The 27,583-nt window shown below is 39.3% G+C and overlaps 2 protein-coding genes and 1 long non-coding RNA gene across 3 annotated transcripts; all 3 read right to left on the bottom strand.

Annotated features, from left to right (window-relative positions):
• Positions 1 to 663: 663 nt before the first annotated feature.
• clptm1 (CLPTM1 regulator of GABA type A receptor forward trafficking) lies at positions 664 to 13,154 on the bottom strand. The gene is made up of 14 exons (XM_080054114.1): positions 13,067 to 13,154; positions 10,298 to 10,428; positions 7,175 to 7,298; positions 6,888 to 7,046; positions 6,582 to 6,699; positions 6,385 to 6,470; positions 5,668 to 5,788; positions 5,271 to 5,515; positions 5,092 to 5,185; positions 4,794 to 4,984; positions 4,524 to 4,619; positions 4,131 to 4,266; positions 3,392 to 3,559; positions 664 to 1,977 (listed from the first exon to the last, which is right to left on the bottom strand). Exons 1-14 carry the CDS (start codon positions 13,115 to 13,117, stop codon positions 1,796 to 1,798), a joined length of 1,902 nt encoding a protein of 633 aa, XP_079910240.1. The 5' UTR covers positions 13,118 to 13,154; the 3' UTR covers positions 664 to 1,795.
• Positions 13,155 to 14,259: 1,105 nt separating this feature from the next.
• Positions 14,260 to 20,220, bottom strand: tbcb (tubulin folding cofactor B). The gene is made up of 7 exons (XM_080053939.1): positions 20,073 to 20,220; positions 19,430 to 19,585; positions 19,102 to 19,245; positions 18,589 to 18,685; positions 18,094 to 18,285; positions 17,608 to 17,680; positions 14,260 to 17,495 (listed from the first exon to the last, which is right to left on the bottom strand). Exons 2-7 carry the CDS (start codon positions 19,547 to 19,549, stop codon positions 17,381 to 17,383), a joined length of 741 nt encoding a protein of 246 aa, XP_079910065.1. The 5' UTR covers positions 19,550 to 19,585; positions 20,073 to 20,220; the 3' UTR covers positions 14,260 to 17,380.
• Positions 20,221 to 22,174: 1,954 nt separating this feature from the next.
• On the bottom strand, positions 22,175 to 23,960 carry LOC307248643. The gene is made up of 3 exons (XR_013844800.1): positions 23,931 to 23,960; positions 23,001 to 23,077; positions 22,175 to 22,911 (listed from the first exon to the last, which is right to left on the bottom strand). It is a non-coding gene; the product is annotated as an uncharacterized lncRNA (long non-coding RNA).
• Between the last annotated feature and the right edge of the window lie 3,623 nt (positions 23,961 to 27,583).

The following is a 27,583-nucleotide window of genomic DNA, read 5'->3' as shown; positions in this document are numbered from 1 at the left end:
ATAGATGCATATTTGTGTAAGGGCAAGCAAACAGTGTCAAACACTGCAATTTGTTATACTACTCAGCTGCCGAGCCTGATGTTGATGGACTAAACTGCCAATACTTTGCTATTATTTCTTCTGCCCACAGCTATATATTTTCTTTTTCTTCCTTGATTGAGTCTGTAAACCGCATCTGGGGATTAAATTGACAATGAGAATAAACTCAGGTCTCATATCCAAAAAGGACTGGTTTAAATGAGTAGTGTTACTGTGACATACATTAACTATGTATATATTGTGCCAGCATTAATATGACCAAAAAGGCCTGTCAAATTATCAAAAAATACCCAATGTGATGGTTTCAATCCCTTTAAATATAGTATTGTTTGCTTTGATTTATTACTCTGTAAATTGCATCAATTAGTTTTGGACTTCCGTTTGTACAAAAGTTACCACATTGGGAGACTTTTGTAAATATTGTGATGGCCATTATTCAGAGTTTTTTTTGTCAAAACAAAAGCAAGTAAATAATCGCTATCAATAATAAAACTGGTCAATAGCTGAAATATATAACTCAAGCCTTCACGGTGAGAGTCTAAAGAGTAGCTTATCTCATAATATTGAGCATGACATAAGCAGAACCCAGAGCAGTAAGTAAAAAGCAACAACAGTAATCAAAAAAGCTTTGCACAGACATTTTAAATCACACTTAAGTTTTACTATAAACATGAATTAATGAAAATGTAATATGTACCAACACGGAACCCTCTTTGTTTCAGGATTTACAGCACTCAAAATAAAAAACAAAACAAAGAGACACTGTCCTTCTTCCAGCACACATCTGACACCCGTCTTCACTGTGTTGGTCGAGGTGATCTGGTTTGGAGCGTGAACATGAAACAATTTGAACCAGACATCCGGCTGAGGGGGTAAAATAAAAAGACTTGCAAAATTAGCTACTGCTACACAGTTTTGACATCGGTATTATTAACATGACAAGCTAAGATTCTGTACAGTTTGAGGACATACAAAAGAATGCTTCAGTGACTGAAAAAACAAAAATTAAGTCATTGACAATATTAATATATTTATATTAATACCAACAAGGCTGTTATTTTTTTCGTGTTCAAGTTTAGAACATTAAACATTTGTTTAAAATTGAGGGTAGTAGTCACTGTCTTGTGGGAAGCGTCCTGTAGGGTCATCCGTCCCATCACCAGTCACCACCTCTCTCTTTTTCTCTTTCCTCCGCTGTGACTCAGGATGTTTCCAGTTTCCTCCAGCACTACTAACCAGTTTCCAGCAATCCGAAACACGGTGTTCATATGGAATGAAAAGAAAATTCACAAGGAATCTACACAAAGAAGTTGCACTTGGCTGCTTTTTCCTCCCTGTGAATATATATATATATATATATATATTTATATATATTAAAAAAGAAAAGAAAAGAAAAAATGTAGTATAACTGCGACCCGTTCCCCTCCTGACCTCTACTCCAAGACAGTTACCCTCGGAGAAATCATACAGAATACAGTACATCACATTTTGTTTTACTTCACTGGAACTGCAAAACCAGAGGGTGGGGAACAGAAATAAGAATTTACCAAGTCTACACTGAATATGATTCTCTGTGGATCCACATAGAAATCAGAGGGCACAGTTGAACTGCATTTTCTTTTCTTTTTCTCTTTTTTTGTGTAGTGGCGTCCATGACAGCTAAACGACGACTCCCCTCCCTGACTGAATTTCCACTAGTCCTCTTTGCCCCAAGCGGTGAGGGGGGCCAGGGAGGAGGATAAGGGTGCAGTCTGGCTTAATCGTTCTTCTTCTCCCCCTCTGCTTTGTCTGTGATGGCGGCGGGCGCGGCGGGAGCAGCTTCTGCCTCTTCCACATTGTTTTCAGTTGGTTCGACCCCGCTGGTGCCAAACTCGTTGAACCTGTTGGGATCCACCCGATAGATCCAGCGCTGGTAAAGGTAGACGAAGAACACCACATCTGCAGGAGGAGAGGAGCCAGATGTTAGTCCAGGGGGAAACAAGTACAATTCTAATTCTTTATTCCCATTTTATATAAAAAAAATCCTTACAGTAATAAAATGTAGTTTCTTTTCAATTCTAGTCTAAGGTAATCATGTAAAATGTTTATAAATCTTATGAACAGCACTGTGAACTATGTTCACAAATCATATGGGATGGGATTGGTAAAAGAGATTTACTTCCACGACTGAGTACACAGCTACTCGTGGCAGGGATACAATTATTGTTTATTGACAATGTAGGACAGAATCCATTTCAAATTGCTTAAACAACTTTGGCTGAGCCGAGACATCAACATGTGTTATTATTTACAAAGTTGGAAATATCAGAGCTTTCAGAAAGATACTGAAAGAGTATCCCAGTTTATTTTGAACCATTTATAGGAAGCTAATTACAGTATTTCTGTTCCAACATGAATGCAACATTAAGCCAGCAAAGCCATCTAGCAGCATCAATGGCCATCCAATTAAATCTTGTAAGACCTGCTTATATTTTTTGTAAAGAGATTATTGCATAAATATGAATAATTTGATGCACATTATGTAAATAGGTAGCCTGAAAATCCAGACCCTGATATCTAGAACGATAGAGGCCGGGTCTGGCCACGATGAATAGTAATTCCCAACTAACTCAAGAGGTGGCTCCTACTCGAGTATTTCAAATGTCACTGCACGCAATTGGATAGCACTACAACCAATCAGAGCAATGAACAAGGTGACGTATTAAGCCCCATTCGTTTAGCGAACAGCGAGATTAACTGTTAAATTAAACTTTTGACGTGGTCAGTCGGCAAAACAGAACATTCCTCTTAATTGCTAAGGAAAGATTTGAGTGCCGTCTTCAAAATCGTAAAGGGTCGAGGTCAAAGCCGTCTCAAACAACATATCCGCAGCCATCTTTGATGTTTACTATCACTTATCTTATCGCTTTTCTTTATATGTCCATGCTTCGACGCCGCATGCACGTCACTCTCGTCATCCGGTTACGTCCGCCCCAGAGCACCATACAAAGGGCTCTGGCCATATCAGATAGAACCAATTGAAACGTAGCTCAGGATTTCTTGACTTTTTTAATGAGCTTCAATGGAGAGTGTCCAGACCAACAGGCGCAGCACATTTAATTTGCCAGCGCCTAGCGGCAGGTCTGGATTTCCAGGCTAGTAAATGGGTGTTTAAAGATGATAAATTCATATCAGATAATCATGAGCGGTTGAATAAGGGGTGGGAATAAATAAGCTTTGGCCTCTTCCTACTCCTTTTCGGACACAGACGATACATTAATTTTAAAAAATGTCGTTATGACACTTTAAAATTATTGTTGTTTTGTGTTATGTTTATTTGTATTATGTGTCATCTGGATGACAGAAGACATACCGTCTCTGAGGCATCCTATCCTGTACATCATGGGCATCTTGATGACAAAGGCAAACAGGTCATCAATAAAGGTATTCAGAGCCTTGTACGTGAGCATCCTCCATGGGAGGTGGGCCACAGACTTCATTTTGTAGTTGATGAATAGCTGTGGTGTCATTGTAATGAAACCTAAAACAAAAAACAAACACAGAATGAAAGAAGGAAAGAAAAAAAGCAGAAGTTATGTAATGTTAACCATTTAACACCAGGGGCAGTAGATTAGACAGCAGGGAACATGACTCGAGTGAGCCCTTCATGGACTCTGTTAATACACAGCACTTTAGCAGAGGCTTCTGGGAATTGGATACATAACCATGGTGCAAGTATGAAAACAGTAGCAGCATTTGCATCCACTAAGAGACAGGATAATGAAAAGACAATAATAACCAGCCTGGTCTCTGGTCTAAAAAATGTATCTACATAAACTGTGCTGCAAACAACATTTCAGCAGAGAGTACAATCAATAATGCATTTGGAGAATAAATAGTTTCAGGTGTTAGGAATGAGTTCACAAGAACCCTTTACTATTAAAAGGAACATGTTACAGTATACAGTAAGTTACATTAAGCCATGTTTAATTTATTTTGTATTAAAGTTCCAACACCTGACATGAACTGTAAATGTTCTTCTGAATCAAAAAGGACACAGGAAAATAAGCTATTATTTATAAGAAGTGAATAAATGCTTGAGACAAACTTACCAAAGGTTAACAAGAAGCCATAGAGCATGCTGAGTACCCATGAGTACCAGCCTTTGTGCTCTACGTACAATAAACTGTAGACCGCATAGCACCCGAACAGAGGGTAGAGCAGCCAAGACAGGTACCTGAAGGCCATCTGTTCACAGGACAAGACAGGGAAGGAGTTATCAGAGACAGTATGAAGAAATGAACTTGCTGAAATATTATCTATTGGTTTATACGCCATGCTTTTATTAAGCACAGCAGACAAATGTGTATTCAGGCTTAGTTGTCCTTTTTCACAGAGCAACATTAGGTCAACTAGTGTAGAGCTTTATCAGAAGTCTTATAACATCTTCAATGTATTTTTGGTCAATGTTGAAAGTGCTGTATTTTAGTTTCGGTTAGACTTACGTCGTCGAAGACTTTGGTTGAAGACTGAACATATGTTGACTTGTCCTTTAATGTTAATCTTGGGAAAACTCCTAAGATTTTGTTCTCTCTGTCCAACTGGAGAAACACAAAAATGGTGGTTACTTATATATGGTAATAACAACATACATGCAAAAAGAAATGTTGGAGGAACATGATTTTTTTTTAGGTTTATTTCAAGAAAGGACGACAGGAGAGACACGTTTTAGGAGATTTAAAATGGTGTGCATAAAAAGAGTTGTTGTGACTTACTTTGACGTCCATGACCTTGGTAATTTTCCACAGGTCAATAAGGAGGCCGATGAAGACGCTGACCTGCACCACAAAGTTGGTCTCGTTGTCTAGTATGTACAGAAGCACCACCAGAGACTGAAAAACTCCAAATGTAATGGAGCGCACAGACAGGCCCTCTAGAGACTGCCTGCTGTTCCAGAATTGGATATCTGTTGAAGAGATGGGGATGAGTTAAAATGAGGCGTATCAGACAATGGGGAAATTATTTTGTTGCCAAAAATAAATGAATACATAAGTCCTGCTGTTTTGACCTCACCGTTCTTGAAGGCAAGAAACTCGAAGATGCTGTGCACAATGGAGACAACAATGGTTATACCCAGCAGGTACGGGTTGGTTTCCAAAAGGGCCACCTACACAAAGAGTTTTATCTTGTTACAACGTGGTTTTCCTTATTATTATTTCAGTTTTCTGTCTCCGTTAGCCTTGACCTCTTACCTTGACAGAGTCTTGGTCATCATCAGACTGCTCGTAGGTGTCCTCAGGTAGGAAGTTCCATGGTGAGCGTGCATTTTGGGCGGCGTACAGCTGCCAACGCCACAAGGACAGCGGGCAGTAGGAGAGGTGCAGCGGGAGTGTTGTCAGGGTGTCGTTAATGGGATAGTGGTCCTTCTGAAGGTTCCAGTAGTCATTGAAGTACACAATGGGATAGTAGTCGCCACTTACTGCATCAAACTTGACATCTAGGGGGAGAGGGAGTAGAAGAGTAGGGGTGATAAAGATGTTTTGATACACAAAATAGAGACTCATCATCTGGTACAATAAACAGATGTTGTAATTGGAAATTATAACTTTTAGCTGACAACAATAAAAGAGGTGAGTGGGAGGAATTTACGTTGGTCTAGAGGAGGGGGTACAGAGCCCTTGACCCAGGCAGTGTGGTCGTCTACCATGTTGATGGTGAGGTTGGGGTGCCAATAAGAGATAATCTCAACTGGACCGTGGCTCTCTGCCCTCTGTGGGGAAATGCATAAGATTAGACACGTCGCCGATAAGCTTTTAAATTAACATTAATCCTTTGCTCACAGCCTTCTTCCAAGATAAGCTACAATATACTTTTTTTTTCTTCTTCTTCTAAGAAATCAATGTAATACAATGAGGATAACTGATAAAAGGTCATTACTTGAGATTTCGCTCTTAAGGTATTTCTTGAGGCTTGTATTTACCAAGAGTCAGTCAATTGAAAAGAATGCTTGAAGCCAAACTGGTTAGCATAGCAGAATTATGAATCAAGACATCAATTAATTCAAGGAAAGGTTGGTGCTTGATTTAAAATCTAACTGTTTGAAAAAGTACAAAAATGTTTTATCTTGATTAAGGATCCCTTAGGTATTTTTCCTGTATGACTAATATGATTCATACAGAGTGGGACATTTCACTGCTGAAAAACCAACTTGTCAGTGCTCTCTGTTGGACAAACTATATAATGGTGACACTTTTTCTATATGACCTCAGAAAACAGTACCAAAATATCTCCAATGAGCTTATATTGGTAAATGTATCAGTCTTGCTTGACAGTGTAATGATAAAATGCAAATAAAACGTTATGAACCTTGATTATTTCGGGGTCTACTTCGGTCTCTCCCGTTAGCAGATTCTTGGTCTTCATAAACTTTCTTCGCTTGAATTTATTTAGCACTGAGTGAATAAGTAAAAGGTTAATACATAGAAATAAATCACAAATATATCATTCTATTATTTCCAATTTAGTTGATGTTAACAATCCTTGCATTTTCCATGTGCGCTTACTTCGTGTTGAATGAACCGTTGCCAGTCTGCGATACTGCCCCTTGCGTTTGGGATCTGGGTGGAATCCACTTTTAGTGAAGTAGATGTGCATGTAAAGGGAACCGTTGTGCAGCACTTTCTGCAAGTACACATGGCACAGGAAGATGCATCAGTTTTAGAAAAATACACATATACATTACGAAACTGTCAAGTTTATTACCAACTTGTCTGTCCTGCCCTTCACCAATGTAAGCCTCATTTCCAACCGTTTCCTTTCACCATCCACCAACAGTCTGTCACTTCTCACACATTGCAGTCAGTCCTTACCTCTGGGATGTCCATCTCCTTATGTATCTCGTAACAGCCGTCCCCGTTCTCCCCCGTGCTCCAGTCTCCATATACAAGGTCCCTTTGGAACCAGAACAGGTCTTCAGTGTTGTTGAAGTCAGAGAACACCTCCTCCTGGTTCACGTACACGTACAAGTCCTGAATGCAAGGTGGGAAAATAAAAGGCGTTTATGATATTAGAGTCGGAGGAGGACGAGTGAGTCGGTCTAAAAAGGGAGTCATAACACTGGCTTGCTGTCCAAATGCTGGTGGGACAGGTGTAATACCATGAGGGTGTCCTTGGGGAAGAGGTTCCTGCTGGGTACTCTAGGTGCCCCGGCCGGCGTGTTGGGGTCAGGAGTGGACGGCCCACGACGGAACCAGCTACTGATCGCCCAGATTATGAAGATCCTGGGGAAACGAGAAAAAAAGTTTTGATAAATAAATAATGTATGGTAAAGATAAGGGAGAACAAATAGGAGAAAAAAAAGAACTCTGCTGAGTTGGAATAATATTTGAAGTTGTTTGTAAATGGACACATACTGGGTATGTTAGCATAAATCAAAAACAAATTGCCACTTGTGAGCTGAAGAGCTGAGACAGGAGATCGAAACCACAAGCAGGCTTATCTGATTTAACTGTTTCCAGTCAAACTTCATTACATTCAAACTTTGAGAGAGAGAGACGCCTTTCTTGCATCATAAAATCAGTGATGGGTCAAATAAGACAAACTTAGAACTGAAAGGGGAACACGGAGTACTCTGTGGCAAACAAAGAAAATATTACGAAATATTCAAAATTATCAGGACCTAGCTTATCTTTCCATTTTTAAATCAGTCTAACTTCCAAGTTCCCTTTGAGAGTTCAATGCATGTTGTTTTAGGTTAAACTGACAAATAATTCATTTTTAAACACACGTTTTTGTTAATTTACAGGGCAGTGTCTTAGTGCAGTGCAGAATCATGTTCACAAATACATTACTCATCAACTTTGGACAAGATCTTTGTTCTGCATTCTGAAGCCCAATGAGTTGTAGAGTGATCTATAACCATCATCTGTTTTTAAGTGTAAAAGGCAGCACCTCTAGCTACTATCTTCACTACCTTAAGGCAAACATAAAACACTAAATTAAATCACAACAAAGCAAACTTTCCATTTCCACACATTTGTTCCAGGACCCATTTTTTTATTCCTTACATTAGGTGCTAGAATGCGAAACTATATGCATAGAACTTTGCCTCTATTCTTTTTAACTTAAAATAAAGAATAATAAAATAACCCTTGCACCAGAGGTGCGGTTCATTTAATCATCAAGGACCATATCCCTCAACATGAACCTTTTCCTGAATATGCTAAACATAAAAATTAACTGTTAAATGCCCTGTAAACTACTGCAATCAACAAACACAAGGCAGCTAGTAGCTACACATAAACTGAGTCAGCAGGGTTCGACATAACGTATAGCCCGATGGCCCGGGGCCAGTAAAATCATATGCAGGGCAAGTTGACTGGCCAATCACAGTTCAGTATCTTTTTGTAGACTACATCATGGTTCATTGAAATGCGCGTTGAGAGTCGGAATGAAAGCAGTGTTTATTTAAGACTCAATATAATAAACCTAATATAAAATATATTTTTTTAATGAAAGGCCAGTGGACAACCGATGCGTGGGCGTTTTGACAGGCGGAGCAACAAGCGGGTGCACTCTCGCTCCGTTGGCAGAGCTGCCTACCGTCCGCCTGCGAGTCGACAAATCAATCGACTTGCTTTGCCCCCTTTCTTTCTTCCCACAGCAGAGGTTGAGGTGCAGAAAATGATAACTGCGCTTTTCCTTTATCTGCCGCCGTAATGTTGCAGTATTTGCATCAAAGCCCCAATGGTAATACAAATGAGAGGCTTTATTTAAACGCTGTGAATGCGTCTCCGGTGATTGTGTCGCTTGTAGACAGAAACGAACGGAGGGACTCCGCTCACTGTACATCTCCTATAGTCGCGCAGTTTGGCACTGTGTTTTCAGGCTCGAGACATTCAATCAGATCGCGGAAGTCTTTCCCATTGAAATCGCTAACGGGGAGAATATCCCCGGTTATTATTTTAGCCACAAACCACAGTTCATCTGCGCGGCGGCTCACTCGCTGGCGAGATCACACGGTGAAACGCTGCTGTGATTGGACGAAGGCATTGTGTGTTTCTAAGGTGATTTAACGTCATAGTCTTAGACGAGCGTTTAACTTATGCTGCATATTTTGCACTGCATTGTTTTTTATCAATAGTTGGAAAAAATGGTCCCAGACCGGACTGTTATGTGAAGCTGACTCCTGCAGCGCGCTCACGACCAGACGTGAACTCGTACACGGTGAAATCTCCCATTAAAAAAAAACGGCATAACCCACTGATTTTCGGATTTCTATTCTATTTTTAAAGTCAACTTGAGCGCAAGTGGAAAACCGGTCATTCGGTCGACACATTCACATCCCTAATGCATATAGAGAAAGTAATAAAAACAGCCTACCACACCACAAAGAATGATCAGACCTTCATCTCTTATTTTTTTTTTATGTTTGAACATGACTTCTGCAGGTGAACTATTCATTAAACTGCCCAAATTCAAGAATAAAAATACTGGCCCACTCTTTCAACATACTTTCAGTTGTAGGCTTCAAATTCAATATGTTTGCCTGGTTTTATATTATGTGTATGAGCAATATCAACATTTCATATAATTAACTAAAAGAAAAATAACCATATCTAAAGGGAATATCTATACTGTTACAGTATAGATATTCCCTTTAGATATGGTTATTTTTCTAATACAGGTATTAAAAGTATTGACACTAAATTATGAAGAAAAAAAAGTGTGTGCAGGGCCAGTGAAAATATACAAGGGGCCAGTAAAACTCGGATCCACTGGCCCGGCGGGCCAGTAGGAAAAAAAAGTTATGTTGAACCCTGGTCAGGTAATTCTACTAAAAAAGCTCTTGAAATGGGCATCGGATCATAAACTGTCATAATCCTACACACTGTTGCTGTTTGCTTTTAGGATTTTTTTCTTTCTGATATGTGCGCTTAAACATCATTACTGAAAGAGAAAACAAGTGATCAAGTACAAGGATCAATTTACGTTTATCCATCCCTGCACATTGGGAAGACAATAAATAAAAGGTGTTTAGCGATCTGAACCTCGTCAGCTCAACTAGTCCTACGAGAACAAGTTTTCTCTTGTGACTGTACCAAAACAGAAGTGGAAATCCAACTATACAACTTTTTGATTTGCTCATTCCTGTCTGTGCATACAAAAAGTTGAATAAACACATTTCAAAAAAGGTCCCAAATGGACTCATGTATATTATTTATTATTACAGCCATAAAAATAGAGAGCGAGTCTGCCATGTTTAAAAGCCAAAACTCACCTGAAGAGGACTCCTTTAAGCACCTGCCATGCATTAGGTGCTGGTTGTGGAGGAGGATCCTGTGCATCTCCAGCTGTCTGCACAGTCTGGTCATCTGTTGTTGCAGCACTTCCATTGCTGCTCACGGCCACCTAAAACACACACACAAAGACACACACAGTCAGCTTTGCCAAAAAAAAATTGAATGTAGAACGTCATCCAACAAGAACAGCTTCAAGGTTATTGGCTTTAAAAAGCTATTTCGTGGGGCGCTCCGGTGGCGTAGTGGATAGAGCGCGTACCATATTGGCTCCGGCCTTCATTGCAGTGGTCACAGGTTCGAGTCCGACCTGTGGACCTTTACTGCAGGTCATCCCACCTCTCTCTCGGTCTCCCCATTTCAACTCTGTACTGTCAAATAAAACTTGAAAATGCCAAAAAATATCTTAAAAAAAATAAAAAATAAAAAAAATACATTTCGCTTGTGGTGTAGTGGTTAGAGCGTCCCCCTATAGGCTCAGTCCTCATTGCAGCAGACCCTGTTCCAATTCGACCCGTGGTCCGTTCTGCATGCCCCCCTTCTTTGCCCCATTTCAACCATGTCCCTCCAAATCTGTCTAATAAAGTGAAAAACACCCAAAAGTAATCTTTAAAAAAGTAAGCTATTTAAAAGACATAAAATAGGATTTTAAAAAGTGAGGAAAGCACTCGTTTTATTCTTCACTGACATTAATAAATAGACTAAAGCCCTACAATATTTACAGACAACAGGACAGCAGCACCTAAAGCTGAGATTTAATTTCTAAGAAAAGGATATCAAATGAAATCAATCTGTCAGGCAACCATTACATTTTACAATAATGATCAATTGACCTGATAGAGCATTGGTAGTTTTGGCATAGTTAAAATAACTCTTCTGAGGTCACATTCATGGGAGTACCAGCATGCGTATTTGCATACAAGATAAGTGAATCATGTCATTAGTTTGCCTCAGCGTGTCGCTGTAACCCGCTCAACCCTCCAGCAAGGCCACATTCTATACAAGTGACACAATACACAAGCATACGCCAAGTCATGAGACTCATTCGCTATCTAAACATCTCATCTCCCCCATTGTCACCAACACAAGGGAGGCCAGGGGTTGGCCTCTATAGGAACAAACAACACTTCAGGGTAAAGGGTAGCTTTTCCGCTTAGCAGGTTATCATCATTAATCAGGGCGCCAAGACGGCCTAGAAATTAATCAACTTCCAGAGTGTGATAAGCAACTGGCCAAGCACCATCAATAACATCTTCAAGGCTGTGACGTGGCTCACAAATAGAGTTTTTAGTACGCTCTTGTATGTCTAGTTTGGGTAAAATTATATACAAGCCACTCTATTATCTGTTACATATCTGTTGCAGCGTGAGATAATCATTTACAAGAATTTTACACACTCTCTGAACAAGGATTAACATTTAACCACTTTATTTATGGTGCAATGCACACTGCAGACTAAATTCTTAACATTGTGTGCGTGCGTGCCTGCGTGCGTGCCTGCCTCCCTGCGTGCGTCTCTGTGTGTGCACGTGTGTGTCAGACAGGAAGGAGGTGAGAAGTTCAGAGATGTTGAAATTTCTGATAATGTTTTACTACACATAGTGGCTTATAAGATGAAGCAAAAAAACCTAGTATGCAATATTAGCCATATCAATAGGGACGTGATTACTAATGGCTTAAAACGCAATCAGTCCGTCGTGAAATGCATGTTTTTTGAAGATCGTAAGGTATTTTTGTTTTTACTCTATGCACAGCTGTCACATCGATATAATGTTAATAGCTAAGAATATAATAGATTTGCAACTGAACCCTCAATAGGAATCAAACAATAAAGTAATACCTAGTCCTGAAAAAGTTCATAGATCAATCGAATGATTAAAACCAAAACACTGGTGAACCATCATGGTCATTCAGTAGAGTGACACCAAGTATTTATTAAAGCTGCACAATCACCTTATTTATTATTATTATTATTATTATTATTATTATTATTATTATTGCAGTGTTGTTGTTTTATCGCTGGTTTGCCTCTAGAAAACCGATTATTCACGTTGACCTCTGGTAACTTGTGATAAGCATTCGTAACTCAGGGAATAATTAGAACATGGCCTGATAACCTGTTGTTAACAAATGAAGAGAGCCCTTTTCCAGGGTGAGCCATAGCTACTCCTGATTCATCCACACTGTCAGTGTTAACTAACTAGACTTTAAGACCTGCTAGGTGAACCTGTGCGAAATTAACGCTGAGCCTAAAGTTTGCCATGGAATGACTGTAAATAATATAAAAATGGCAGGTGATAAAGATTAAACTGAGGGTTAGAAATGTATAAGAGCTGCTAAAGACTGGCCTGGTTAGTGAAGCTGCGCTGTAGAGGTTCAGGCCTTCTGATAGCGAACTGACACACTGCAGCAATCAGCTGGCTCACACTCGGAGTCAACTCATTAACCTGTCACTTTCATGTTATTGTTGCACTCACGGTGAGATTTTGAACGTCGACTTCCATTATCGCTCCGTACATTTGCCCGCTAACAGTCGGGATTTCTCAACACGTCGTTAACGACAGGAGGGGGTCGTTTTAAAACCAACCGGCATTGACAACGTCACTGTAGGCTGACTAGGCTCGTGGAACGAACGGCAACACGTTTATATCTTAACGGCCCCCTCGCTCACCACTCACACACGCACAACGTTTCCTCTCCCCCTGGGCGTGAAAAGTGAACACGATATTAAAGAGTGTCATTCATTTTACCTCGCCGTTGCTCTCGGTAGCTTTGGTAGCTTCGCCTTCCTGCGTCGCCATCTTCCCTTGTCTCTATCGCGCACACCACCACTCCGATGGCTGGCAAACTACGCCCCGCATCGCGAGAGCTCAGTTGTAGCGTCATTGCAGTGACGTGTGTCTTCTGGGGAGTGATGAAAACTATGAGGCTTATAAATATTGCAAGCTGCTTCTTGTGACAAGGCTGATGAAAACGGCACGAAACAATGTGCTTAGTCATAATGGTATATACTATCTATGGAATAAATGCAAGTAGGCCAATACAGCTTTTCAGAGAAAAATACTGCACTGCATTTTTTTTTCATGATTCTTTTTTTTAACAGTGCTAGAACACTAGGAATTTGCTCTTTCTCCTACAATTACAATTCTACCATCATTGTAATTCATTGTTGTTATAATCTAACTAAATAATAACACTCTGGCAGGGCCATTTTGCTGTTTTCTTGAATGCACGAGTTTTTTTTCACTGAAGGCATTCAAACTTGTTTTTGTTGATTTATCAGCAAAGGAGGAGATAAAGAGTATATTAATAAATAAGCATACATCATGCATAGCCTACACATTTGCTGCATGTTCCTTAATTGACATGATTTTTTAATGTCTTTACGCCATATGACCCTTTCCTAAGACCCTTAATTCTGATAAAGATAAACTCTTAATAAAAAAAACGCCCCCCGACACAGATTCTTTATAACCTCCCTAGACACTATGTTACATTAAGTTTTCCATTCCGGATCAAGGCGTAGCATCTTAAGACTACATGCATATTGTGAACATGAGCACATTTTTTATCATTCTGCCATCCCCAGGACAATTGTACAGATGTTTTTTTTAAAGAACAGATATTTGCACACATGTATTTATCTTTTTTCATCTACATTTTGTATATATTCTTCGCTACTTATTGCTACTTAAGTTTATTCTATGCAACAACAGACCAATGCAAATTCCTTGTATGTTTAAACTACCTGGAATTGGACCTACTTCGGATTGAAAATATGAAGTGCAATGAAGCTAGTTTTGCGAATATAGTAAATAGTCGATATTCATGATACATTACTACTTGCTGTAGTTTGGTCTGGCTTTGAGATTAATGTTACATGTAAAGACAAATAAACTCAATCTCTTGTACTGGAAAATCAATTTTATTAGTAGGCTTCCCTTTGGCACATAGCTTACTACTGTGGTAACACCAGAACCTTACAGATTTGCGTTTTTGTTTTTTTAAAGAAAAGGAGAACACAAAAAAAATGCTAATGACATTCCCTGAAAACGAATCCAAAGGAATAATTAAATTTCTTATGTAAACTTTAGATGATGAGAATAGTTTTTAGCGGTAACATACAGTATCTCACAAAAGTGAGTACACCCCTCACATTTCTTCAAATATTTAATTATATATTTTCATGGGACAACACTGAAGAAATGACACTTTGACACAATGTAAAGTAGTCAGTGTACAGCTTGTATAACAGAGTAAATACTGTCACACAGCCATTAATATCTAAAGTGCTGGCAACAAAAGTGAGTACACCCCTAAGTGAAAATGTCCAAATTGGGCCCAAAGTGTTAATATTTGGAGTGGCCACTATATTTTTCCAGCACTGACTTAACCCTCTTTGGGCATGGAGTTCACCAGAGCTTCACAGGTTGCCACTGGAATCCTCTTCCACTCATTCATGACGACATCAAGGAGCAGGTGGAAATTAGAGACCTTACGCTCCTCCACCTTCCGTTTGAGGATGCCCCAAAGATGCTTAATAGGGTTTAGGTCTGGAGACACGCTTGGCCAGTCCATCACCTTTACCGTCAGCTTTTTTAGCAAGGCAGTGGTCGTTTGGAGGTGTGTTTGGGGTCGTTATCATGTTGCAACACTGCCCTGCGGCCCAGTTTACAAAGGGAGGGGATCATGCTCTGCTTCAGTATGGCACAGTACATGTTGGCATTCAGTGAACTGTAGTTCCCCAGTGCTGGCAGCACTCATTTAGCCCCAGACCTTGACACTCCAACCACCATGCTTGACTATAGGCAAGACACACTTTCCTTTGTACTCCTCACCTGGTTGCCGCCCCATACACTTGACACCATCTGAACCAAATAAGTTTATCTTGGTCTCAGCAGACCACAGGACATGGTTGCAGTAATCCATGTCCTTAGTCTGCTTGTCTTCAGAAAACTGTTTGCAGGCTTTCTTTTGCATCATCTTTAGAAGAGGCTTCCTTCTGTGATGACAGCCATGCAGACGAGTATGATGCAGAGTGCGGCGTATGGTCTGAGCACTGACAGGTTGATCCCCACCCCTTCAAGACCTTCAGCAATGCTGGCAGTATTCATAATTCTATTTTCCAAAGCCAACCTCTGGATATGACCCTGAGCAAGTGCACTCAACCTTCGTAAGCTGGGCTGCAGAGCAGTATTGCAACATGATAACGACCCCAAACACACCTCCAAGATGACCACTACCTTGCTACAGAAGTTGAGGGTAAAGGTTATGGCCTGACCAAGCATTTATCCAGACCTAAACCCTATGCATCTTTGGGGCATCCTCAAACAGGAGGTGGAGGAGTGCAAGGTCTCTATTATCCACCAGCTCTGTGATGTCATCATGAAAGAGTGTAAGAAGATTCCAGTGGCAACCTGTGAAGCTTTGGTGAACTCCATGCCTAAGAGGGTTAAGGCAGTGCTGGGAAATAATGGTGGCCACACAAAATATTGACACTTTGGGCGCAATTTGGACATTTTCACTTAGGGGTGTACTCACTTTTGTTGCCAGCACTTTAGACATTAATGGCTGTGTTGAGTTATTTTGAGGGAACAGTAAATTAACACTGTTATTCAAGCTGTACACTGACTACTTTACATTTTATCAAAGTGTAATTTATTTAGTGTTGTCCCATGAAGAGATATAATGAAATATTTGAAAAAATGTGAGGGGTGTACTCACTTTTGTGAGATACTGTAAATCAACCATAAATAACAAATAGCAAATTAATTTTTTCCCCCATTTTATTATAATGGAGAGAAAGGCGGTTAACCGGAGAGATGCAGCTGTTTTCCGTTTTGATGACTCAGACTGAACAAAGATAATGCACTGTACTATTTAAACAACATTTTAGCACAATTTAAAATTGATACGCAGTTAAAGATTGATATCACGAGACACATCGAGTTTTCCAGTATCCACTCTCTTTATTTATTGGATTTTTCTTAAATGTTTTTCATTTATTTGTGTACAGGAGGGCTCTGTTTACGTTATGTAGATACATTTAAGAGGTCAAATTGAGCCTTATCATTTCAAATTGCAGTGCAGAGAATTACATTTTTTAAAAGATGCCTTCATTCAGAAAAAAATAAAGGGTGATTACATCTTAAAGCAACTTGGAAAGTTAAAGGTTGGACTGTTTTAAACATTACATACAAAAACAAAAGACAAGTTAGGAATTTATAAGTTTTTAAAAATAAATCTATACCCTTGCATATAATCTTTCACGCCCCCTTACCCTAAATACAACTTTAAAAGCTGTATTTAGGATACTGTTGGTGGGGTCTTTTTGCCTCTTCAATTGTGAATTTACTGTCTTTCAAGCATTAGTGAAAAATGGTTGCAGGAGAAGACATGTGTCCAGCTTGACTAAATTGTAGACGTCATGTTAGTCAGAATACAAGGTACAATGGCACTTTTTATTTTAGTGTCAAAGTTTTTATGGGGTAAGTTGTCCAACCGTTGGTCCACTAAACAATGTTCAGTCTTCAAAAAAGAGCTACGACTACTAACTAATAGAAACTAAATGAGCAGAGGGATGATTTTGTCGTAACTGTTGATGCAGTAAATAACTCTAAATACTCCCATCTAGATAAAGATTGGGAGCCACAAGTACTGCTAAAGAAAGAAAAATAAATTTAACAGATGTGCATGAACTTAAGGACTACATATTGACCCTCAATTTGCTGCCTTATATGCAACAAAAAACCCTCTCCTTTATCAAGCCTTGTTTTTGTGAGCTCCTCTTGTGATTATCCTGTCTCATAATCATATCCAGCAAGAGCTGTATTTCCTGACATTCATTTAATCAGGTTGAACTGGCAATGTTGAGACAGAGAACTAAAACCTTTAGCAAGGCTCTTTAGATCATGCCTTCCAGAGAAGCATAAAACAAAAAACGAAATTTTGTTTGTTAGAATAACTGACGTCCCACAGTCTCTGACTGGTGAACACAACAGCTTGAGGTTGAAGCTCAAATGTCGTGGCAGAAACAGCCTGCCGCCTTTTGTTACGACATAAACCTACATCTCATCTAAACCAAAATCCTCCTCAGGAAAGTCTCCCACAGTCACACTCAAGGGCTTCACAAATCCACCATATTTGTTCTCGCATTCAAAGTACTGCTTCCCTTCAACCCTGCGGAAACATAATTTGAAAAAGGCAGGGTTCAAAAATCAAAGCAAAATCAACATGATGAGCACTGTTCATTGCGAATGCAAAAAAGAAAATAGAAAGATGGTGCTCTTACGTTCCGTTGTGCTTTCCCTGGGGCTCGTCGTACTTTACACCCACCCAGTAGCCTGACTTGAACTCTGCTGTACCTGCAATGAATGTAACAACATTGTTCTTTAAGCCAGGCACGTCCAGTATTACTGTTGTTTGCTTTGTCATGAATAACAATTATTATAAAGTTATTAACTTGTATTGACTAGTTGTAAGTGAGCTTATATATATTTCTCTACTGTTCTGTTGGTTATATGTAAAATCAGGGATGAATCCCATGATGTAAAGTAATTGCAAGCCATCTTAATGCTATCTACAGCAAGCAACAAAAAGAAGAGGAGGATCTGATCTATATCTGTTCCTTTTTCATTCATGTGGACTTTAACAGTCAGAATTTACAATTTATTACAACCACATGGCTTGCAATAAATAACAATAACGTCTGCTACATTGTTGTAGACCAATGTTCAAACCAAAGAAAACCATTTTGGCAAGGTTTATCCACACTTACCAACATACATGACTGTGCCAAGCTTTGTGGGTTGTCCAGGGACCTGCACTTGGCATCGGTTACCAGCAGAAATGGCATCAGCAGCCGCTTTCTGTTTCTCCTCCAGAGCAGCAAGCTCAGCTTTCTTCTTGGCCTTTTCTTCCTCGTTAAAGTGACCAACACGGTTTTTCTTCATGAATGACCTTGCTGAATCTGAAGGAAAGAAAGATAGGTTGTACTTAATGCTAGATATTTCAAAACAGACTGTAAATCATGCAGAACATCCTCTATCAATACTAATTTATACCACTTGATCCAGTGGTTAAGAGTTTATTTTCAGTTGATTGACCTAATTATCAACCAATCAATTCGGCTAATGTTGTATCCATTGATCATGCAATAGCCCCATTAGGTAATAAAATGATGGAATATATCTTGTTTCTTAAATACCAAAAGCACGATGGAAAAAAGTGTAGGCAATGAATTTAAGATAAGTCTAAATGTGTCAGATTGTACCTGTTCTCTTCTCATAAGCTTCATCTGGGAGTTCAAACTTCTCCACTTTGGAAACATCATCAAACTCGCCCATCTGACTTCCACTTTTATCAATAACCTGTGGCATTACAGGATGAGATAAAGGCACATAAAAAAAATCACAAGTAGTTCTGCATGTTTTAGCCAATACCTGCAAATAGCTTAAGCCTAAAAACAAGCAATGTTTTTATAACAGTTTATAAGCTTAATTTCGTTAACATTACATACACCAAGAACCAGTCAACAGATCATGGTTCTTATTTTCAAAACAGTTCATAAATGCGATACTGCAAACTCTGGACACTGAAGTGGACTCCAGGTACTTGTCTCGAGTTAACGTGTAATTTCACAAAGGTGGTTGTGCAAATCTGTTTTTCCCTGCATAATGAGAGAATTGGATTAGGAACCAAAGCTGTTGCTACTTGCTACCTGAACTTCACTACAATTTGACAGTTTTCTGGGCAGCTATATTGAAAAGGGCGTCTGGCTACACACGTGTATTCTGCAGTCATCATCCACAGGAAAGGAACCCAGCAAAGCTTCATTGTCGTCCATTTTCTGCAAGAAGTCGTCAGAGACACTGAACAACTCCAGGTCCATACCGGAGGCAGCTACACCCACAACCATCTCCAACTTTCCCTAATTATAATACAAAACAAAGTGCAAGACAAGTTGTCAGGTATCTTGTAACATGTGGAAAGCAGACATGAAAAAATTATAGTAATAAAAAGTGTAATGTGTTATGTGTGTTAGAGCCCATCAGTGCAGCCTATGTGTAGCTCTTCTGAGGAGCATAATGCACGATAAACTGCAGGAGACTCACCTTCAGTTCTGCTATAGCAATCCCTCTATTTAACCTGCGCTTCGACTCAAAGGAGGAGATGGTGCTGGTTAGGCGCACGTTCACAGTGGGGTTGGTAACTACTGTCAATCCGCCGTCCATTATGCCGATGGTATGAACTCAGCTAATGGTCAAACACTGAATATAAAGGACAAACAACCGGACATTTGACAACCGGACTGAAACTGATGCAAACAAACATTGCAAACTAGTAATTCCACGCTGTACCAACGCAGGGTTAGGAATATAAATACCTGGCAGTGAGAACACTGTGATGGAAGCTATTTCCTTCCAATACAATTCGGATGAAATGGTGTGAGGACTAATAGATACACCTTAGCTTCTACCCAGTCATACTTAGCTATCCAGTTGTTTCCCTAACCGTTAATAACTCACCATCAAGCTTTTCTCACTTTAAAAACACGTTCTATTGACATGATGGTTAACTGGGAGAAGTGCCCTCCGTTCTCTCTCACGTTTACACACTTTATGAACTGTGATCATTCAAGTTTCATCTCACATTATTTTAGCTAGCTAGCTTGTCTAGCCACAGACTGCGTTCACGCTAGCGGTTTGGATGTCACGTTGGAAACAATGAGACGGTAGTGTTGCCATGGATACTTACAAACGTGCACTTCTTTTCTAGTGATGTTACGCTCGAAGCAGACCACCACACAAACCCAGTCAGTATCTACTTTTTCAAACACACATGTATGCTTTTGGAGCTATATATTTTGATGCGTTTACTTCGGCACGCCAAGAGTCACGTGACAACGCCCGGCCCGAACCAACCCACCGCGTTACGTCACAAATCCGCCCCGCTCTGGAACATTCTACCCACCACCAGACCTATTATAAAGTCAAAGTCCAAAGTATTTCTATGGCACATTTAAAAACAACATCAGTTGACCAAAGTGCTGTACAAGATACAATACAAAATAACATATAAGATACATGAAAAAAAGCACCAGACAGGTAAATGAATTCAACCTGATTCTATGAAGGTATTATTGTAGCATAAGGTATTATTGTAGCATAAGTCTTTAGCACATGTAACTGCAGATTTCGAATGCGTAAACTGAAGTCACAAATGTGTAACAGTAGATTTGAAGTCGTAAATATTTGTTTTGCATGTGTACTCCAAAGTCACAAATGTGTAACAGTAAATTTGAAGTCGTAAATATTTTTTCTACCATTGTGGACACAAAATAGGGGCTACGAGTTCACAAATCGTTGTTACGGGTGCACAAATCCTATCCTGTGCATCGCAACTTCAAAGAGTCATGCGCTTGACACTTTTGCTACAAACATTGCAGCACAGTTGGTGCAAAACACATTTGCACACCCGTGTTTCATAATGTGAGAACATGCCCCCAATTTGTGCATTCGTAAACCCAAATGTGAACTAACGCATCAGAAGTTGCACATCTGTGAAAAATGTCCTCTCAAATAAAATGATATCGAGCACAGCATTTTAATGAGCGAGCACAAATCGATGATACAACTGCTCAAATCTGTTCCTACAAGTCTCAGCTGAGGGTTTTCTCTGCTCGAATCTGCTCCTGCAAGTCTCGGCTGTGGGTTTTTTTGCAGGTAGATTTGCACCACGCCCAGGTGGTAAATGTGGTGCAAAAGTGTTTCGTATGCGTAGAACAGATTTGTATCCGTAGAAGGTGGGCGGGACAACATTGTCGTATCATCCAATGAAAGCGCCGGTTGGGACACGTGACGTCAACATGTGAACAGACTGAGGTAAAGCCTGTTTCCGTTGTCTCCCTCATATGTCCATGGCTGGTCCATGGTCGTCTCTTTTCACCAGAAAATGTAGGAAATGTAATAATAAGGGAATTGAATAAGAGGGAACTACAGCGGAGCCTTATGCCAGTAGTGAAAGTCATAAACAAGTTTACTTTAGCAGATATAAGGGCCAGCGTCGACGTCAGTTAACGTCTGCTGTGTGATTGGCACTGGTGTAACTGTTTAAACCTGCTGTTTTTCTCTTTAAAACCTTTACATTTTAATAAAAGTAGTCTTATTAAATAGAGAATGAATTTCCATATATATATATTTTTAACCTTTATTTATACAGGTATATCCCATTGAGTCCGAAGACTCTTTTGCAAGGGAGACCTGTTCCCATTTACACGTTACCATTCACACACATTCATACACCGATAGCAGGCTAACTATCGACAATAGTTTATTGTCCCGCAGCCGCTGTCAAGGCTCCTGGCTGTTAAAACTATCTATGGTTAAAACACACCACACGCAGCGGGTGAGGAGGACGTTGCAGGCATTGAGGACCAAAGTAAATAAAGTAGGCCTACATATCTTGCTGCAGAGTATTCAGTATCTAAATCCAGAAATATGCTTATAAATCATACACTTAGTCTTCTAAATGTAGTAAGCTTAATTAATTTAAACGTGTGAATAGTGAAGTGAATAAGTAACCTACTCTACAAGGCAATAGAAAAGTATAGAGGACACATTAAAACTGAATTGGAATAATTGTTCCTCTATCTCACATTTTCCATGTGAAATTATCACTACTTGTATCACAAACTGATAATTAGATGATCAGGTTTAACTGTGTGCTTATCCCCAGACAGTTCTGCTATACACCTTACCTCATGTGACGTGTCCAGAAGAACAGGGTACAAAGCTTCATATAACCTCATTTCAGTGATTACTTTAATTAATCACAAAGTGTCACACCATAACATTTTATGCAGTTTAGAACATGTTAATTCAGATCACGTGCTGCATTAATAAGTAGGTCTGCATGCTGCTAAAGCAAGACTAATAAATGCCCTATATCAATTATATTTATGATTTGCAGTTATCACATCAAAGCACAATCAGTACAAATGTATAGTAAAAGCTTACCCCACAAACAAATCACAAGATTTGGACTTTTTAAAATATTTGTGGATTTACTAAACATATACATACGGTCAAAATGAAAAATACAAATCAACCAGTTTAAAACTATAATGCACTCACAATTGCATACCTCCAAGTAAAGTTTTGTATGGCGTTATTTTATTAAGAGAAAATGAACAAAATACCCAAAATGCTCTGGCATGTGCCGGAACAAGACTTTATAAAACAAAACATAAAACTAGTAACTTAGTCCTTGGTCTGTAGCCCAACTGTTTACCATATTTAATCAAAATCTCCCCTACCTTTTTAATATGTCAAACAAATAAACATGACTGAGTATGTCACCTCATTTACTGCAATCAATATGATTATGAATTGAGTATGATCTGACTTTGTCTAGATTTATAATAATCACAATCTAAAAATTGAAAACAAATTGTGTGTAGAGTGTAGAGTCAGACTGATGTGCTGTGACTGCCAGGTGAGTTCCACGCTGCTCCATCTTCGGAGATCTTCTCAAGGCAGCAGGAGCAGTGAAGTCTTCAGTTATCTGGAGTGTCCTTCCCTCAGCAATGCATACACTGGGGACGGAAACAATTGTTAGATCCCATTAGTGATGTTATAGTAAACACATGACGGATAATAGTTAGGACTGACTGTAGCTGCTCACTGTACAATGGCTTCTCCCTGACAGGGTGGAAATCCCAGACACTTGTGCAGGCCTTGTGCAGGACAGCCAAGATGAGTCTGTGGAAAAGCAGATTGTGCCATTCAGATGTTAAGATAATGTTAAGATTTATAAAATAAATAAAATACATGTAGGTTCGAGTTGATGAAGAACACAAAGCTAAAAACTAATCAATATAGTTTATTATAACAGCCCTGCAATTCATTCTCTTCGTGGGGGGTATCTTGTCATTAGTGACTTTTAAAATTAGTTGTAAATGGTTTTTTTCAGGCTGGAAAAACAGATATAAGATATGATTTAAACACGATGGAGCTGCACAATTAAAAAAAAAATCCTTTGCATAATGGGACGCTTGTCTACCTGTTTTTATTCAGAAACAGCAACATGATGTTGAGACGGGCTGAGCAGAATAGTATACTGCTCACATGTGTTTATTTGGATCTTCATAGCCACTATTAAGACAGAAAACGCTCTATATGAGGTCGACACATGCTAACATTACATCCTGATGTAAAACTAGTAGGCTATGTATGAAGGTGCCGATGTCCCAGAAAAGCAGATACGCTGATTATTATTATAGCAACGAGACTCCAGTATTCAGCTGACTCATATTTCCCTGGCTAGCGCCGGGATTATTTTAACTGATTAACGGAAGGATTCATTGGTCAGCCTTCTTATTTTACGTTAACAGTTAATTATTAACATCCTTAGAAGTGACCAAATGCCTTAAAAAACGGTACATCCTTTAAAAGAATATGCTAACGAACATTAGCTGTTATACCCATTATGACTTGTTAGCTAGTGGTTAGCTATGCTGCCTGCAATACATTATAACCACACGTTGCTTCTCATCATTGAACGTATTATACCGACCAACTTTGAAGTTTAAAAACATAAGAAAACCAGACTTACAGTTCATAGTTTCCGTGGTATGAATCTCTGATGGCCCCGTGTCCTGTAGGCTCTAGCTAAACCCTAGGTCTGTGTTCGTGACCGTCAGTCCAGACACTGCTGTGGCTCTGGACAGAGATTGTGAAGCAGCTCAACTGTTTATTAAACCACCGCAGGTCCTGGTGTTTAATGGGTATCCCCTCCTCAACTTCACCGTGTCACATAATAAGCCTCCTGTCCTGTCTAAAATGATCGGGAAACCACCTCAAAGCTAGCTAACGCGGCTTATTTACTGTTACAGACACCTTGGACTACTTTTCCTCAAAGGCTGGAGTACATATAATATAATTCTCCATTACTTAAAAAATGCTATGTAAAACTACAGAAAAAGAGTTCAATTCACTACTACCTACTACTTCGCATTAGTTTGATAGTTGTTGTTGCTCATTTAGTCATTTCCTACAATTTCTGGTGAAAAGGGACGAAGGAAAAAGGCTTTTCCTCCGTTTGTTCACATGCTGACGTCACGTGTCCCAACCGGCGCTTTCATTGGATGATGCGACAATGTTGTCCCGCCCACCTTCTACGGATACAAATCTGTTCTACGCATACGAAACACTTTTGCACCACATTTACCACCTGGGCGTGGTGCAAATCTACCTGCAAAAAAACCCACAGCCGAGACTTGCAGGAGCAGATTCGAGCAGAGAAAACCCTCAGCTGAGACTTGTAGGAACAGATTTGAGCAGTTGTATCATCGATTTGTGCTCGCTCATTAAAATGCTGTGCTCGATATCATTTTATTTGAGAGGACATTTTTCACAGATGTGCAACTTCTGATGCGTTAGTTCACATTTGGGTTTACGAATGCACAAATTGGGGGCATGTTCTCACATTATGAAACACGGGTGTGCAAATGTGTTTTGCACCAACTGTGCTGCAATGTTTGTAGCAAAAGTGTCAAGCGCATGACTCTTTGAAGTTGCGATGCACAGGATAGGATTTGTGCACCCGTAACAACGATTTGTGAACTCGTAGCCCCTATTTTGTGTCCACAATGGTAGAAAAAATATTTACAACTTCAAATTTACTGTTACACATTTGTGACTTTGGAGTACACATGCAAAACAAATATTTACGACTTCAAATCTACTGTTACACATTTGTGACTTCAGTTTACGCATTCAAAATCTGCAGTTACACGTGCTAAAGACTTATGCTACAATAATACCTTCATATGATTCAACCAATAATGTTGCGATTCGAAGAGAAAGGGGCCGCCATACCGCCTACTACTCGTAGACTGACACGACCAACAACCAATCACCAGACAGGAGTGAATGAGAGTGATGAAATAACCACATAGTGGCGCTATACACAAGTTTAACCCAACCGTTTTATAGGCTATCTAGTTTAAACATGAAAACTGAAAAAACTTTATTTTTATAAGGAACATTTTAAATATGTTATTTTTTGGAAGATAATGATTATGTGTAATAATAATAAAAAAAAAACATACTTACATATTTCCAACATTATTTTGGATTACTCTATCACTGTTGCATATGGCATTACACCACAGGCTTAAGTAGCCTATATTGTGTGTAACAAAATCCTAATGTTTATTCTGTCATTTGTACATTTTCCATGAAGAAATTATGTTTTCCATGAAGGAAAACCTTTTCTTTTATCGTGGTTTGAGCATGGTGTGGGCAGAAAAGGAAGATCAAAGAAGGTAGAGCTATAACCCCAGACGGAGAGGAGTGAATAGGGGCTGAGACAAGCCCGCACTCCCATGGTGAAGATTTACATTCCTGTGGTATCTGATGGAGATGGAGGTCTGTTATCCTCATTGACACCTTCATCAGCAGGTCATGCACAAATACCTTTTATATACTATCTATGACAAATACATGTGACACACACATACATCTTGTTATATCATAAAGGAAATGCTAATTTCTCCACACAGTTTCTCGTTAATGTAAGTTTTCTGTTTAGAAGCCTACTTGAAATTATCAGTTAATTCTTATATATTTAATGCAGAGAAGTTGCAAAGAGGCATTGACTACCTCTAAATTGATGCTCTCTCCTTTTAACATGCATGAAGCATGCCTGTTGTAATAACCCAACGTCCCAACGGCTATACCTGCTGTGTTAGTGAAATGTGTGTGTGTTTGAACTGACAGTATTTGCATTAGAGAACCACCTCAGCCATAGACGGATTATGAGTTAATGGGCCCCTGGGCACAAACTCTTAAAGGGCCCCCCACTCCTCCCTATCCAGTCAGGTACATTGACTTTTCCGCACAGATACATACAATTAATGGCAACAACATATTAGGAAGTCAGTGTTTCCCACAGGAAAATGCATCAATCTGGTGCACTTTGAGAGGAAATTTTAGAGGCTATATCAAATTCTGAGATGCATAAGGAACATTATTTTTCAGATTTTTCTTAAACAGGCAGCACTCTTTACTCTGCAACTGTAAAAACAGTACAGTAGATTGGTCTGCAGACCTGTAATATGATGGAGGGGCCCATTTCAACCAATAAAGGGTGGATAGCTACTTTTTATGAACAATTTAGAATTCATACATAGAAAGCTTATTTCTGTATGTGTCAGGGGGCCTTCAAGGCCCCTCATGGAGCCCCTACAGAGCTACTAATGCTGTTCTTTTTAACTTGCTTTTGTATTTCTCCCCTACTAGTTGAGGGGCCCATGATGATTTCTATCTTGTTAAATTTGAATGAGTATCTTTATATTTAGGCTATTCCTTTTTGGACCCTGTTATTGACATGAGTGACTGAGCTCTTTGACTATGCGACATCAAAAGTTACTATCAGTATCTCTGGCATAGGGCCCCCCTGAGCCCTTGGGCCCCTGGGCCTGTGCCCGTGCAGTAATCCACCCCTGACCTCAGCCACACCAAACCATGGGATCCGGGATGACAAGTCTAACCTGTACAAACACTGACTTGCAAAACCCTTATTAATCACACATAATTTATTTGTGTTATTATTTTTTAAAACAAATATCATAAGTCACCTACTGAAAACTCAAATAGAAATTCTACCTGGAACGGTGTCATTTTCCTTTAAAAAGGAACCATAGATCTTGATATAAACAGTTTTATGTGGCAAATAATGAAAGTAGGATAAAATTATTATAGAGTTACTGTTTAACCAGTATAGATATGGGCTGAGATAATGTAGCGGGATTAAAACATCGAGTCAGTGAACTAATTAGTTAATTGAAAGAAAATGAATTTGTGTCTCTTTAGATTCTCACTTAATTATTAATTTTTCTCACTGGTTCGCAGCTCTGGAAAATAACAGTTGGTTGCATTGCTACATTCTTATTAGCCTACTAGCATATATTTGTATTTCACTTGAGTATAATACATGCTGACTCAACTAGGTCTATATTTCAAAGGAAAACATTAACATTAGGCCTATACTATACACTATTATCATTATTCGCTTCATCTCCACCGTTACAACATTAAAATGCTGCCTGCACAATAATGCTTCACTAATAATCCAATAATATGACAAACTGTCAGGGACGTACCTAGGCCTATTGCTACTTTTATTTAAGGCTCCAATCAACAATGACTTCCTTTATCAATTCATCAGTCTATTACTTTTCAGAAGTTCTGACTTCTGTCAAA

Source organism: Ammodytes marinus, assembly GCF_949987685.1.
Source record: "Ammodytes marinus genome assembly, chromosome: 3".
In the NCBI taxonomy this organism is placed as follows: Eukaryota; Metazoa; Chordata; class Actinopteri; order Uranoscopiformes; family Ammodytidae; genus Ammodytes; species Ammodytes marinus.
The sequence above is the reverse complement of the archived record's forward strand: the minus strand, read 5'-3'. Positions and strand labels throughout refer to the sequence as shown.